This window comes from Rhamphochromis longiceps, linkage group LG12, assembly GCF_057381845.1.
Source record: "Rhamphochromis longiceps isolate RC_006_pf linkage group LG12, R_longiceps_female_GT1.1, whole genome shotgun sequence".
In the NCBI taxonomy this organism is placed as follows: domain Eukaryota; kingdom Metazoa; phylum Chordata; class Actinopteri; order Cichliformes; family Cichlidae; genus Rhamphochromis; species Rhamphochromis longiceps.
The window spans coordinates 38,109,347-38,123,540 of NC_140568.1; the positions used below are offsets into that span (position 1 = coordinate 38,109,347).

At 38.4% G+C, this 14,194-nt stretch overlaps 1 protein-coding gene across 3 annotated transcripts in view; it reads left to right on the forward strand.

Moving 5' to 3' along the window:
* Positions 1-14,194, forward strand: part of col27a1b (collagen, type XXVII, alpha 1b) — a 71,495-nt gene that overhangs the window by 37,002 nt on the left and 20,299 nt on the right. For all 3 annotated transcript variants that reach the window (XM_085426233.1, XM_085426234.1, XM_085426235.1), the window contains 17 exons: positions 831-875; positions 1,135-1,188; positions 2,103-2,147; positions 2,353-2,406; positions 2,813-2,866; positions 3,896-3,949; positions 5,057-5,110; positions 5,186-5,239; positions 5,328-5,372; positions 6,332-6,385; positions 6,613-6,657; positions 6,822-6,875; positions 7,664-7,717; positions 7,881-7,934; positions 9,189-9,242; positions 12,672-12,725; positions 13,170-13,214. In XM_085426233.1, the coding sequence (XP_085282359.1) occupies positions 831-875; positions 1,135-1,188; positions 2,103-2,147; positions 2,353-2,406; positions 2,813-2,866; positions 3,896-3,949; positions 5,057-5,110; positions 5,186-5,239; positions 5,328-5,372; positions 6,332-6,385; positions 6,613-6,657; positions 6,822-6,875; positions 7,664-7,717; positions 7,881-7,934; positions 9,189-9,242; positions 12,672-12,725; positions 13,170-13,214 (873 nt within the window). The remainder of the gene's footprint in view (positions 1-830; positions 876-1,134; positions 1,189-2,102; positions 2,148-2,352; positions 2,407-2,812; positions 2,867-3,895; positions 3,950-5,056; positions 5,111-5,185; positions 5,240-5,327; positions 5,373-6,331; positions 6,386-6,612; positions 6,658-6,821; positions 6,876-7,663; positions 7,718-7,880; positions 7,935-9,188; positions 9,243-12,671; positions 12,726-13,169; positions 13,215-14,194) is intronic.

Sequence of the window (14,194 nt, forward strand, 5' to 3'; positions counted from 1 at the left end):
CCCTGAAGTCCACAATGTAACACCTGACACAGATTTAATCTGATTTCACATAACGATCACACTGCAGTGTCATTTAGAAGATTACATACAAAATGCTGTAGTGCAACAAACAGGTGCACTTCATACAAATTTTAATGTAGCACTTAAATTTATTTAGTCTACATCAAGTAACCTAGAGGGATAATTCTGAAAAAGTTTTTAACACAGTCAAAACTTAAAGCAGGAACATTTTATACTTACTCAGGACTAACCACGAGTCAGATCTTGGCATTCTCCCTCACTCATCATTATCCATACTGATATGAGGGCACCATCAGCAGTTTCATTCGCCACTCATCTTTCTTTAGCTTGACACTCACCACTTGTGATTGACTGGGTCAGTGTTAGATTGTGATTGGCTGACCTCTGAGAGCATCCCCCTGGCTTCATTTCCTCTCTCTCCAGAGAGAAGAGGGGATGTTCCATTTGGCTAAATCCACCTCCTTTCATTCATAGAGAAAGAAAGGAAGCGACAGGAAGGCCACACTGGGCTGTGTGTCATCCATCTCTGTATTGGATGCGTGGCTTGGAGAGGATGTAGGCATAGCATGTGGCTGTGGGGTAGATCATTTGGGCAACAATCTGCTCTGTGTGTTAAGTGCCAAGTCGCTTACTCAGTGCTAAACTGAGATAGAGTAGAGGAAAACATTTTCTCAGGATAAGGAAAATACTAATCAACAAAACAAATATAGAAACATGCCGCATTCAATCGCATCTCGTACTGACAGCTCTATGCTCCTGAGTGTGCACATGTATCTCTTCTTTCTCTTCTTCTTTCCCATTCCTCCTAGGGTGAGCTGGGAGCTCCTGGCCCATGTGGAGTCCCTGGTCTTATTGTGAGTGTTGCGCAGTCCTTGTAACTGATTTCATAAAGTTATATTTGTGGTTTATGCACTTTGATTCGTTGTCTGTTGCTCTCTGCTTTTTCATTTTTCTTCCTTCTAAAATTAGTTCGAAACAACTTTTTTGTGGAGTATTATTTATTTTCTTTCTTTATGAGCATCTGCTATGAATTTAAAACAACACTTGTTTTGCTATTGAACAAAATTCCTCCAAAGGACATTGTTTTAAGGCTGTTGGTGTGATTGTTTGCAGGGAGACATGGGCCCTGTTGGCATTATGGGATTACCTGGACCACCAGGACTCAAGGTAAATGTTCCAGTTTCACTGTTTTGCCTCTGTCTGTTTTTGAGGATTTTTAACTGTAAGTTGTATGCATTTTGGTATTTTAGTGATTGGCCTTCAAAACTTCCTCCAATAGAGGCTAAGCTTGCATTGGTCAGACATGGTTAGTCTTGGGATTAATTATGCTACAGAATAGATGTTCCTCAAGCGGCAATCGCTGGGCTGAAAATGATGCCAAGTGGAAGTGCCAAAAATCTCCATTTCTACTAACAGCCAAAAGGGAGTCATGTAAAGATGTATGTAAATGATGGACTGAGCCACCATAACGCCAGTTGGTTTTGGATTGTATTTTGAATCCTCAGTGTTAGTGTTTTGGTCATTACTGTTTTATCTTTGTGGAGGCAGAAACAACCCTGTTTAGTCAAGGGTATCAGGTTGTTTTAAGTTAGCTGACACTAGCAATCTAGGTTAGCAAGTTGCATGCATAAGCTCTACCAGTTCAAGACACAGACGCCCATTAATACAGACTAATAAAATAGCAGACTTAGTGTTGGGGGAAGCCTCGAGTGACCATTAAAGGAACTGGTGGTCAATCCCGATACACTACCATATTAGAAAGGCAAACTAAACTGCATTGGAAAGCATACAGCCTCAAACCAAAACAGTTTTCCCTGTGTAGCTGTGTATGTGTCTGTTTGTTGCACTTGTGCCGTTTATGAATACAGCTTGCTAACTACGTTTGCTTGCTTTTACTTACTTAGCATTTTGCACTCTTAGCAAATGCAGTAACGTTTAGCACCAAAAAATCACTTGGTGACTGTTGTTGAGGCTTCAGAGCACAGAGATCATGACTTATCTTTCAGGTCTGGCTGTGTCCATCTTTAATACACCCTTGTGAACAGGGAAACATGACAGCGCTTTTTTTCTTTGCTTCTAAGGGAGTACCTGGAAATACAGGGGAACAAGGACTGAAAGGTGATAAGGTGATCTGCATATGTCTTTCTCAAACTACTACCTTTCTCTACAAAAGAATGGTTAATGTGACAAATCACAAAATTGTATCTCTCTCCTGAGAAAGCTAACATTTAAGGCAAAGCTATAAAGCATGTGCTAATCATAGCTCCTTGTTGATAGAATTTTTCTCTTATTAGCATTCACACTATTTTCTATGTTTATTTCTGTTTCCAGGGGGATGTTGGCCTGCCAGGAGAGCCGGGAGAATGTGGATTCCAAGGGGACAAGGTAGGTGTATTTTTGTATGTGCTCAGGTGATGGCGCAGATCATCCATTAAGATTATGGATTTAATGGCTGGCTTCTCGTAAATGCATCTGTTTGGGTCCGTGTCAGATTCCCCTCAGCAAGATGATTCACTCTAGATTGCTACCAATTAGACCAGCACAGAGTGTGTCATCTTTGCAACCATCTGTGTGTGCATGGATTAATGGGACTTGTTGTAAAGTCTCTTGTACTGCTCTCTTAAAGGGAAGTACAAACCATTTACTATAGCCGTGTACCAGGTTTAGGCACTAAAAGGTAAACAGTCTTTCACAAATGCCTCCAATGTATCAAATAGGCTTTGCACAGTACTTTTTGTTTTGATGCATTTGATGCCCCTTTTTGTCTTGTTAACTGGCATTTATGTTACAGGGCAGCCGTGGCTCACGTGGGTTGCCCGGTCCTTGTGGAAAACCTGGACAACAGGTATTTTACCTTCCACATGCTTACTGATTTACAATTATCCATTGTGGATAGTTTCATGCAGGAAAACTCCATTCAGTATAGTTGAAACCTCATTTAGTTAACATCTAACTGGATTGCAGTAATGGCTCCCCCAGAGCCAGTGCAGTGAATTGGAATTTATTTGATTAAAATTATTTAATTAGTGATGTTGCAGTGATCTCTAGACTGAACATTATAACCTTATTTAGAAATAACAGATATTTCTTTTCTCAAGCAAGAAAACATTTGCTTTGCCTGCTTTGCAATTAAATTATGATGTGAAGGCAGTTTCTCCTTTTTAAACTCCGGATGAGAATTTTGTTCTGAAAGCATAGTGGTGCACTCAAAGGATCCAGTGAGTCTTAAGATGCTCTCAAGAAAAAAAGGCTGGTCTTCTTGAAGAAAGATGAGCAGAAATCTTCAAACGTATACAAAAGCAAACTTTATGCCCTTATGTGTGTGTGAGAATTTTGGTCTAATCAAGCACATATAGCTCAACTCTTCAAAGAGTAGGGCACAGGCAAATTCCCAGTGTGAACGCTCTCCGAGCTTTGGCACTTATGCAATCTAAAAGTTTCCTTAATGTTTTCAGTGCTCTCTGATCTGATTTGAGGTTCTTGCATAGAAAACTAAGCCTCATGCTTGCTTGATCTGCTATGTGATTTATGCATCTTTCAGCAATGATAACAGCCATTCCAAGGAGCTAAACTCATTCTTCATATCAGGATCTTATCTGATTTTCCCTTGTTTGAGGGATTTGTTGTCTGGTGCAATGAAAATTAAATTTCCTTTATTCTGCATTGACGTAACCTTGAATTGCATAACATGTTTACAGGTGCTAAAGGGCAGGTTTATTATAACTGAAAAAAATGAAGATGTATTGGATTGTTTCATTAAAATGCCACATTATGTTGGTTCCACAATCTAGTAAATGTGCAAATTTTAGCTTTGTTGTTGTTGTTTTTACATTTTTAATTCTAATCTTGGTGATAATTGTGTGACATTTTTAAGGGCAAACCTGGTGAGAAGGGTCCTGTTGGTTTACCTGGTCCTCCTGGCCTAGAGGTAGGAATTATAGATACATATAGATTATAGTCACATACAAACATTTTATCTAAATACAGGAATTTGAAATGGTCCTGAGCCAAACCTCATTTCTTTATATTTGCTAGGAAAAGGGGTGCAGTGATTTACCGAAACCTGCAAACATAGAAATACACTCAAAAATGGTGTTGAAAGTCAATGTTTTGTATGACCACCTACTCTTTAACACAGCCTGAACTCTCTTGGGCAAGCTTTCTTCTAAATCCTTTAAGTAGCCTTCGGGGATAGTTCTTCAGGCTTCTTGAAGGACATTCAAAGCTCTTCTTTGAATGTTGGCTGCCTTTTGTTCCATTCTCAAGTTTTCATCTAGTAGCTCTTTGGGAATCAACTTTTTGGCTTTTTCTTGTAGATTCAACTACAGAAACGGGTGTGAATTATGTATTTTTGCAACAGACTGCTGGCAACAAAGTGCCTGAAGATAAAATTTAGAATTGATTCTTGCTAAGTTGCTAAACACAACAATGGTTCATCTCTTGAGTTAGGTGTTTCATAGGTCAGTGTTAAGTCACTTAACAAATAAAAACATTCCTCTGAAAATGGTCAGGTATAAGAATTGGACTGAAAATGAGCAAAAAAGTAGCCAATGTCCACAGAAAACTCTAAAAAGTCTTCAGAAAGCCTGGCTAACTATTGATAAATGGACTGGTTCTTGTGGAGTGTTTTTCCACACAAGCACTCAAAGTGCTTTACACAATATGCTTCATTCACACACATTGATATAAGCTTTTTCTTTCTATGTATAAGTGCTTTCAATCTAACATTCACACTTGGAGAGAAACTTGGGGTTCAGGATCTTGCCCGAGGATATTTTAGCCTGCAGACAAGAGCAACCAGGGGTCAAATCACTAACCTTCCAATTAGTAGATGACCTGCTCTACCTCCCGAGTTTTAGCTTTCTCATGACAACTCAGGAATTGCACAATGCTTCCTGGAAACAAAATCTGAAGAAATGAGGAGTTGCTCAAGACTTTTGCTCAGTGCTGTTTATCATTTTAACAGTTTAGAGTAGCATAAACCATTCTACCATATGGTGATATAACTGGGGTTCATTTCTTGTTATTTCTGCAGGGCTTTCCAGGTGACATTGGCCCACCAGGACAAAATGGCCCTGAAGGTCCCAAGGTTAGTAGAACCACATCAGCTCAATTAGAACCACAGAAATTAACTGAACCCTGAACCTCAATGTCTCATTAATAGGGAAAACAAGGAGCAAGAGGTTTGCCAGGTCCAAGTGGAACTTCAGGACTTCAGGTGTGGTTACATTTAAAAGTTCATTTAAGCTGAAATAAATGTTTCTTTATGTAATGTTGACTTTTTTTTATTTGTTTTTTTTGGTCAGGGTGATGAGGGGCCAGTTGGGCCAGCTGGACCCGCTGGACCCGAGGTGAGTACAACCTAAGACCAGACACAACAATAACAAAGTTGTCATTTAAAACCTCAGCACTTACTACGCTCATGTGTCTCTGCCTAAATTAGCATTGGAGGAGTAACTTTGACCAATTATGGATAGTAAGTCCTTTGGCTGACTGATCTCCTATTGTTTTCCAGATGTTTTCAAAGACTTCCTATTGGACACTCTGTACTCATATTACCAGATTGGTCAGCAAATTGCTGCCTCCTGTCTATCATAAAAAGAACGTGAAAGCAAACAAGAGTGTTGTAAACAAAAGAAATTCTTTAAAAAGTATCTAATGATTGAGTTATTTTTTAAGATAAATGCACAAGAAAGATAATTATAAAGATAATTAGATAATTTATTAAATCTATTTAAGAGTGGAGTCAAACAAGTTCCCGTTATTGTTTGTTTATCAATTGACTTCAACAGATGTAGATTTTTTATATCTGAATTGTGACCATTGTTGATAAAGATGCTATTCAAGCCAAATGTGACTTTATAAAAGACGAATAGGATGACTTTGAACTGCTCCACAGTATAAAAAAGTCCACAGTGACCGTCTCTGTCCAAAAATGTGTTTGTTTGGAGTCATCCCAGGCTAAACAATAGAGAAGCCTTTTCCAATAAAACAATCTATTTTTGCAGTGGTAGACTTCAGTCTGCCATCTCCCAAAAGTAAAACCCACAAGTGAATATGAAAATACAAACACAAATGACCCAAAGAGTTTTGTGAGTAATAATAAGCCTTTGATGCTAGAAATACCTCTTTATTTTTTGAATCATTAGCTGTCTTAAAGGGGTGCCTTTGTTTTGGCATCAAATGTTGGTTTGTTTTGTGTCGCAGCCTCTTGAGGGAAGCAACACCTTTTTACTGGAGATACAGAGTTTATTGTTTGTTGTGTGGAGCTTCAGTACACTTCTCTCTGTCATTTCTGCTTTCTGTTCAGGGCAGGCCGGGGAGGCAGGGATTCCCTGGACTGACGGGCACAGATGGACTCAAGGTCAGACTTAATTGTCATACGTTCACAGACGAACCGTTGTCACCGTAACTGAACACTCTCTCCCTGGTTTTCTTTTATGATAATGTATCATCTGAATATGTATAAATTAGATGTTAATTCCCTGCTACCACAGGGGAACTGGCCTCTAAGCACATTTCAACTGAATTGCACTAAAAACGAAAGGCATGAATAAGTTTGTGATATGCTAATTGGCTGCTTTGCTGTAGGGTGAGACCGGGATAACTGGCGAGGTCGGAAAGCTTGGCGAGAGGGTAAAGGCTTTTCTCCCTCTTTTTTGCTCGTTTCTGTTTGATGCTCACAGTGTGTGTCTGTTTTGTCAGTGCCCCAGAGCTGTGCAGCCTATTATGAGAATTACAAGTTCATAAGACTAAGAGAAATAAGACACAGTTAAGACAGCATTTTTTCTCTCCCTCAGGGACTGCCTGGTTTTATTGGGCCTGTCGGAGAGATGGGTATCGCGGGAGAAAAGGTTAGCGCGGTCTAAATGTGTCATTCTTTGCTACTGTCACAATTTGTAGTCTCGTTTTGACCTTTTGAAATCTTTTCTGTAGTGCTGTATGGAGTGGGCCAGCAAATGCACAAAAATATATTGAACACAGTTTTTCAAATAAGTTCTCATGCAAGTAAAATTGCTGTCTTGTGGTTGTACGCGTGCACCAGCCGATCACCAGTTATAGTTTGAGTAAGATTTGTAATATTTTTCATGTTTCTGTATAAATATGACCTAATTCATCATCAGATATTAACACAAGTCCCAAAAGTAGATGAATTCAACTGAGATAAACATATACAATTTAATTATTATCAATTTATTTTTTGATGGAAATGATCCAATCATACATTGACCTTTGACTAGCCACATCTAATCAGTTCTCACTGAGTCCAACTGAACTTGGAATAAATAGTAATGAAATTCTAGATCACAGTAAGCTTGACCAAAATTTAATCTGCTCAACTGAATGATAGTTTTAAAGATGTTCCAGAAATATTGCACTCATAAGAACTGGATGTACAACCTAAAAAAGTGATCCCACCTGCAATGACCGTTGCCCACATGGAGACATTAAAATTTGCATATTTGCTAACTTTCTCCATATAATGTAATTGTACATTTCTGATAAAACAAAAGCAACAATTTGAGAGCATTACTTTATTATGTTGTTACTGGGTATAATTAAATGTTTTGACATATATTTGACTGTTGGATCGGTTGCAATCCTACTTCCGTTTCCCTAATCGTGGCTTTTGGTACTTCAGGGTGATCGAGGGAACACAGGCGTCCCCGGGCCACCAGGTGAACAGGGGCCGATGGTAAGGAGTAAGTCTGGACCCCATCTCTCATACCAGGGGGCATTCTGTTGTAAAGGGTTGGGGTGTGATAACAGATTTGATTTATCATGTCACATCTGAGGACTTATTTATGCTTTCTTTGAAAGATTGTATAGATATCATTCAAGTAACGTTGTTTCATCAGGGTCACCCTGGAATACCTGGTGAGATGGGGCCACCTGGACTGCAAGGGATTCCAGTAAGTTTACCATTATTACTATCTGTATCATAGCTGTAGAGAAGGTAAACTGTCTTGGTGTGTGTGCATGTGTATGGTGTGGCTATACTAACCTATTGTGCCATCTACACTAACAGACCTTATCTAATCCATGAAAACGGTGCCTGTATGCAGTCTCAGATTGCACTTCTCACCGCACCCAACTACACTGGTGCTATGTTGCATTTCTCTTGCTTCTGTAGAGATACTTTCAATTTAGTTTTATTTATAAACTGAGATTTCCTAGAAGATGAAAAAACAAACCTTACAATATTAGAGAGAGAGAACTCCAACGATCAGACGATCTTATACGAATAAGCGCCTGGCAACAGTGGGAAGGAAAAACTCCCGTACAACAGGAAGACATCTCTGGTAGAACCAGGCTCAGGGAGGTACAGTACTGTACTGCAACCGTTTGGGGGGTAAGGAGAAAGTGAAGATCAAAATAGAGAGTTTAGGCCTAAACACAAATTACAGGAGAGAGCAGACAAAAGCTAGTTTCATGCAGCAGTGGCATGCAAATGCATCAAGAGTAAAAAGAGGGGAGTGGAGAAAGAAATGCTCAGTGCATTATGGAAAGTCCCCCAACAGCCTGATCTGATAGCATCTTCACAAGATGGTTTAGAGTGACCTGATCTAGCACTAATTCTAAGCTTTATTGAAAATAAAGTTCTTAAGCAGAATTTTAAATGTAGATTCCAAACTCGGAGCTGGTTCCACAGGAAAGAGGCCCAATAGCTGAAGACTCTGCCTCCTGTAGTGGCTACTTTCGGCTGCTGCCATGTCACAAAGGGTTGCCACAGAAGGTATTTCCACATGTTTGATTTGGCAGTTTTACACCGGATGCCCTTCCCGACACAACCCCAAAGGGCAGCTAAAGTTTCTGCCTCTTATTCTTTTTTTTGCGTTATTTTTTTTTATAGATTGATTTTCAAAAAGACAAAATGCTGATGGACACTTTGGGACAAACTACAAAACAAGACAACACAGAGTTGATACAGAGATTAGAAGAGATGTGTGTGGTTAAGTGTGAGAATGTGCTTTTCGGTTTAGCTTGACATCAATGTGATAGAAAGGGAGCAGAAAAAAAGTCACACAGTAATAGTTCAATATGATTATATGGTGTTGTGTTTTTTTAGCAGCCTTTGATGGTTGACAACATATCAAAAAAAGTGAGGTAGTTGCATCTAAGTCTCCATTTTCAAACTCAAAGAATATTTTTTCATACACATGCAGGGGCCTCCAGGTTCCCGGGGATCTGTTGGTATCAGAGGACCCAAAGGCAGGAGGGTAAGCAAATGGAAGCTATAGTAAACGATGATATCTCCATTATGTGACTCTTAATTACTGTCTGTTAATAAATAATACACCATAATTATGTTTGCACCCAGCAAATGAAATTAGCATCATGATCCATGTCCAGTAACCTGCTAAATGGCACCATGGCTGCTAAACACTAGTGTCACTATTTCTGTTGAAATGCTAGCTTACACTTCTACAGTCTTACTCAGCCTCTGCCATTACTGTGACTGCTTAAAGCCCTGATTTATTGTAATTGTAATTTTACATCCCCAGTTGCAGTAACAATAGTTGTTTTTTCTTTTTTTTCCACAATAATGAGAAGATGAACTGTGTAACATTACCTCAGCTCTAATTGTCTCCAAAAGATCCAGACATAATGACGTCTCTTAAAGTACTTTTCTATAATGCAAAACCACAGATCATTTTAGAAGATAACCTCAGTGAGCCTCCATCTGTATATCTTTCTATATAGAAGATGTAGCAGCTTATCTCAGAATCTTGCTGCATCTGCAGGTTTAAATCTGTCACTGGTGCTTCATTGTTTTCCAGCTTTGCATAATATAATTAAGGAGTTATAGACTTTAATGGAAGAGTGCAAAATTTTGGACAAAATAAATAATTGATCTAATATGTCATTTTAGCCACATTTTTACCCCTCAGCCGTTAAAGGCTAATGGGGTATAGTTGTCACCCAGGTGGGCATGGTGGGCGCGTGATGTGGACACCCAAGTTTGTGAATGCAGTAACTTGAGAATAAGGTAATGTAAGATTTTGAATTTGATACCAAAGGCGTAGCTACTAAAAATCTCAGTTGAGTTTGAATCTCAGTGACCTCAACCTCAAGATCAAGGGTCAGAGGTCAAGCTTGCTGAAAAACCTTTGACTATGATAACTCGTGAATGAAGCGGTGTAGGAGTTTTAAATGGATACCATAGGTGTATCATAGTTTGAATCTGTGACCTTGACCTCTTGGTTGAGGTCAAGGGGTCAAATTTTCTGAAAATCCTGTATATGCGAATAACTTGGCTAACTTTGAAATAACTTTGAAACCGATACCTCAGGTGCATACATAGGAGGCTGAGGGCTACCACGGGTCGCTGCCAGTATTTTTGTTTTGTTTTTTCCAGGTACTCACCCACTTGGTGGAAAGACTTAATTTGTCCCTAATGATTCATCTCACATGCAAAATATATCCATATGTGACTGCTATACATTTGTGTCTGTTATAGAAATAATTTTTATAAGTACCTACACACATACAAACATTAAAGTTTTCACAAGCCTGCAGCATCCTGTGAAAACCTGCATATATATCATATCATATATCATGATTCAGTAGCTTGTAGAAAAGCTTTTAGCATCAGTAAACTGAAGTAGTCTTTTTCTATATTATTTTATCAGACTGTCAGTTTTTGAGGGACTTTTGTTACGGAAGCGTTTATGGTCTGAAAAGTTTCCTCGTCCTGTGACTATAAAATAAGTCCAAGCCATCATCCTTCCACCACCATTCTCGATAATTCGTATGAGATGTTGACACGTTGTATTTGACTTTCACCAGAAGTGACGCTGGCATTACGACCAAACATCTCCCACAAGGTCTTGTCTGACCAAAGTATATTGTTCCAAAGGTCTTGTGGATTGTTCAGATGCAACTTTGTAGACCTAAGCTGTGCTGCCATGTTCTTTTTACAGAGAAGAGGCTTTCTCTTGGCAGCTCTTCCAAATAAGCCAAAATTCTGTCTTTATGTATTGGTACTGTCGTGAACTTTAACTTTTGTTGTGCTGACTGAGGCCTGTTCAGTTTGACATGTAGGGTTTTTTTGGGGTTTTTTTGCAATTTCTATAAGAATTAGACAGTCTGAATCAGATATGAGTTTGCTGAAATGTCCACTCCTGGGAATATTGTGGCATTATGTCAACATGTGGTCACTTGCTGATCATTTAGTGAAGGGTAATTTGCAGCACCTGGTGGATACTTTCCTTCTTAATTCCTATGGAAGCAGTAAAGGTGTACCTAGTGTTTCATAGGGCTCTGAAAGAGTGCAGTGAAAACTTCCTTTTTTACATGACTGTAATAAACAGGACTTTTATATGTTTTTGTTTGCCCTTGTTATGTTGTACTTCTACAGGGTCACAGAGCTCAATGCTTTTATCCTGCCTAATTACTATAAATAGAACTAAATTTTCAGTCATCACATTAGGCATTTTAGGTATTTGCAGGTTATTCATTAAAATAATTTTCTTTCTAGTGATTTGACTGCACCATTCATTTCTTTTTTCTTTTTTTTAAGAAATAAAGAAAGACTGAGTGCGAGTGAACTTCAAACTAATGTTCCTGTCCCAGTTAAAAGGATGTGAAAAATGATTATCAGTGGAAGGATGGATGGATGCTAAATGTTTGCACTTTAGATGTTCAGTCTGAATAAATAACATAGTCAACCTTGTCTTTTGTGCTAAATAAGTGAAAAAAAAATGATTGTAGGTGAAGTTAGATTAGAAATCTAATGAAATTGTATGAATCTGTTTAAAGATTTGTTGGAAACAAGTCAGAGTATCTTGAATTATGATCACTTACTCTCCTATTATGCATCAAGAAAGTGAGACGTGATTTAAAAAATTATTTAAACAGGAAACAGTTAAAATGATCCTACTGACGTGTAAATATTTCTCATTATCAGACAAAACATTATATTTAAGGAAACAGACTTTTTGAGTGAATCTATTAATCTCAATTTCAGTTTCTTATTAAATTAAATGTATATTTTACAACCTGTTTAACACAAGTTTTGAACACAAGCTGAACACAGTTACTACCTCAAAAGGTTTCTCACTCCTAACACTGCTGAGTTTCTGAACAACAGAAAGCATAATTTTATTCTGACAGCTTAATGGAAATAGCATTAAATTAGCGCTCTGTATATATTCTACTCTGTCTGTTTGCATTATTTAGGATACTTAGAAAAGGAAAAAGAACTAGAATCACACAGAATCAGTTCTTAAGTATTGACTAAACAGTTTTGTTCATTTTAAAAGCAAGTATGAATCAGCTAAAGGATTTTTAGCCTTTCCCAAGGCTTCTTCAAAATTACTTTAGTGTGAAGGCAGCACTGCTGTGCGTAGTCTTGGAAAAATGAGGACAAAGTGTTCACAGTGTGGGCACTGTGTGGAGCTAATATCCAGATGCAAACTATTTGCTAAATAGCCACAATCTTTGATGATGTCTCTCCAGTGTGGGCTAAACCATAGTATGCAATCAAACCAGAAGCACTGCCTCCCAGGCTCTGCTAAATGGGAATGACAAAAATGGAGATTAATTGCCCAAAATCATTAACTTTATTTGTTAAACAACATCCCCTTTAGGTCTGTTAAAGGCCAGTGTTTCTCAAACTATTCCTCAGCTTTTATTTCTTTGCATAGGGTCCAAGAGGTCCAGATGGCCCAGTGGGGGAGAAAGGATCTACAGGAATAAAGGTGAGCACATGGTCAAAAAAATCAAAGGTGATGCTAGTTACAAGATACGCAGAGTGTGATGTTCAGTTAACGCGCAGGGATTCATTGCTGGTCATATTATTCTGCAGCTGCCTTTGAGGAATGTTTGTCATTAGGTTTCCTGATTACGCACATCAAATATGCTCCATGAAAAACAAATGGCTCAAATTTCTGCAGAGAAAACGACAAATCATGAGAATCTTTACAAGAGACTTTGTTCTGAAGACTGTGGTTATTAACTGTTTTTAGCATCTGAAGAATCTTTAGAGGGCACTCTTGTTAAAAACAAATTTAACAACTGAGTCTTAAATCAAAGAGCATTAAAATATTGATGGTGCTGGTAGTGCTTGTCAGTGAGAAACACTTAAACTCTGGGGGATTTGAAAAAGCTCAGTTAACCGATGGTTTTTTTTTTTTTCTTTGCAGGGCCCTGATGGTCCACGAGGAAAATTGGGCCTCCCTGGAGACATGGTGACGAAATTTCTTCTAACAGTAATTTTTTGCATTAGCACAAATCCTGGTTGCATTTGATCATTTAGCCTTCCAGCTTTCTCAGAAATAGCATTTCAGATAAACGGGCACTGTTGATACTGTAGAAGTTCAGTATTTAATGTTGCATGTATATGATGATCATCAGGTTTGGTTCCACTGTGATGGAAGCATTACTCCAGCTGTAATGTCCTCAGCTGGTTCACAGTGTTCTGCAGATTCTTAAATGAACAAATAATTCATTTTATTACACTTTTGTAATGTATTAACCATTATTAGTTGAGCAGTGAGCGTTGCAAAAGTTACATAAATAACCTTCCTGTCATTTTCGGGTCAAATCGCCTCAATTTACAACTTAAAACACTCAGAAATATTGTGTTTTACATCTGATTGCCTCAAGGCCTTATGGCATCCTCCACACTATGCACTTGAAAATATAAAAGTGATGACCCTGGCCCCTGACCCCCTGAATGGCCCACTGAACGACTCATTGAACTGAATTTGGTGGTGAAAAATGTCTGTTATGCTAATTTAAGAGCTGCTAAAACTGACTAGTCAATTTTGACCAGAAACGCTAAAGTAAGAGGGTGGGTGTGCACAAAACTGGAGAGATAAAAGTAAAAATACAGTAATGTAAAAATGGTCAATTAAAGGTAAACACATTTCTTCAAATATAAATCTAAAGTAACTGACAGCAAAGATCGTTTACACTTGCAGCAATTTATTTTAGTACATGCAGCAACAGGCAGGTCCAGCAGTTCAGCGGTGCAAAATCACAATTTGATCTTATCGTGTTAAAAGCATTGGCACTGTGATGGGAGAAATGCATTTTTTTCTTACTGAGGCACCCCCACTCTGGTGGTAGAGACTAAGATAAGAGGAAAAGGAATTGAGGATGTGCGGTTTGGAAAATGAGAAAGGGGCCAAGTTTGGTGTGAATATATACAACAGTTGGTGAGATA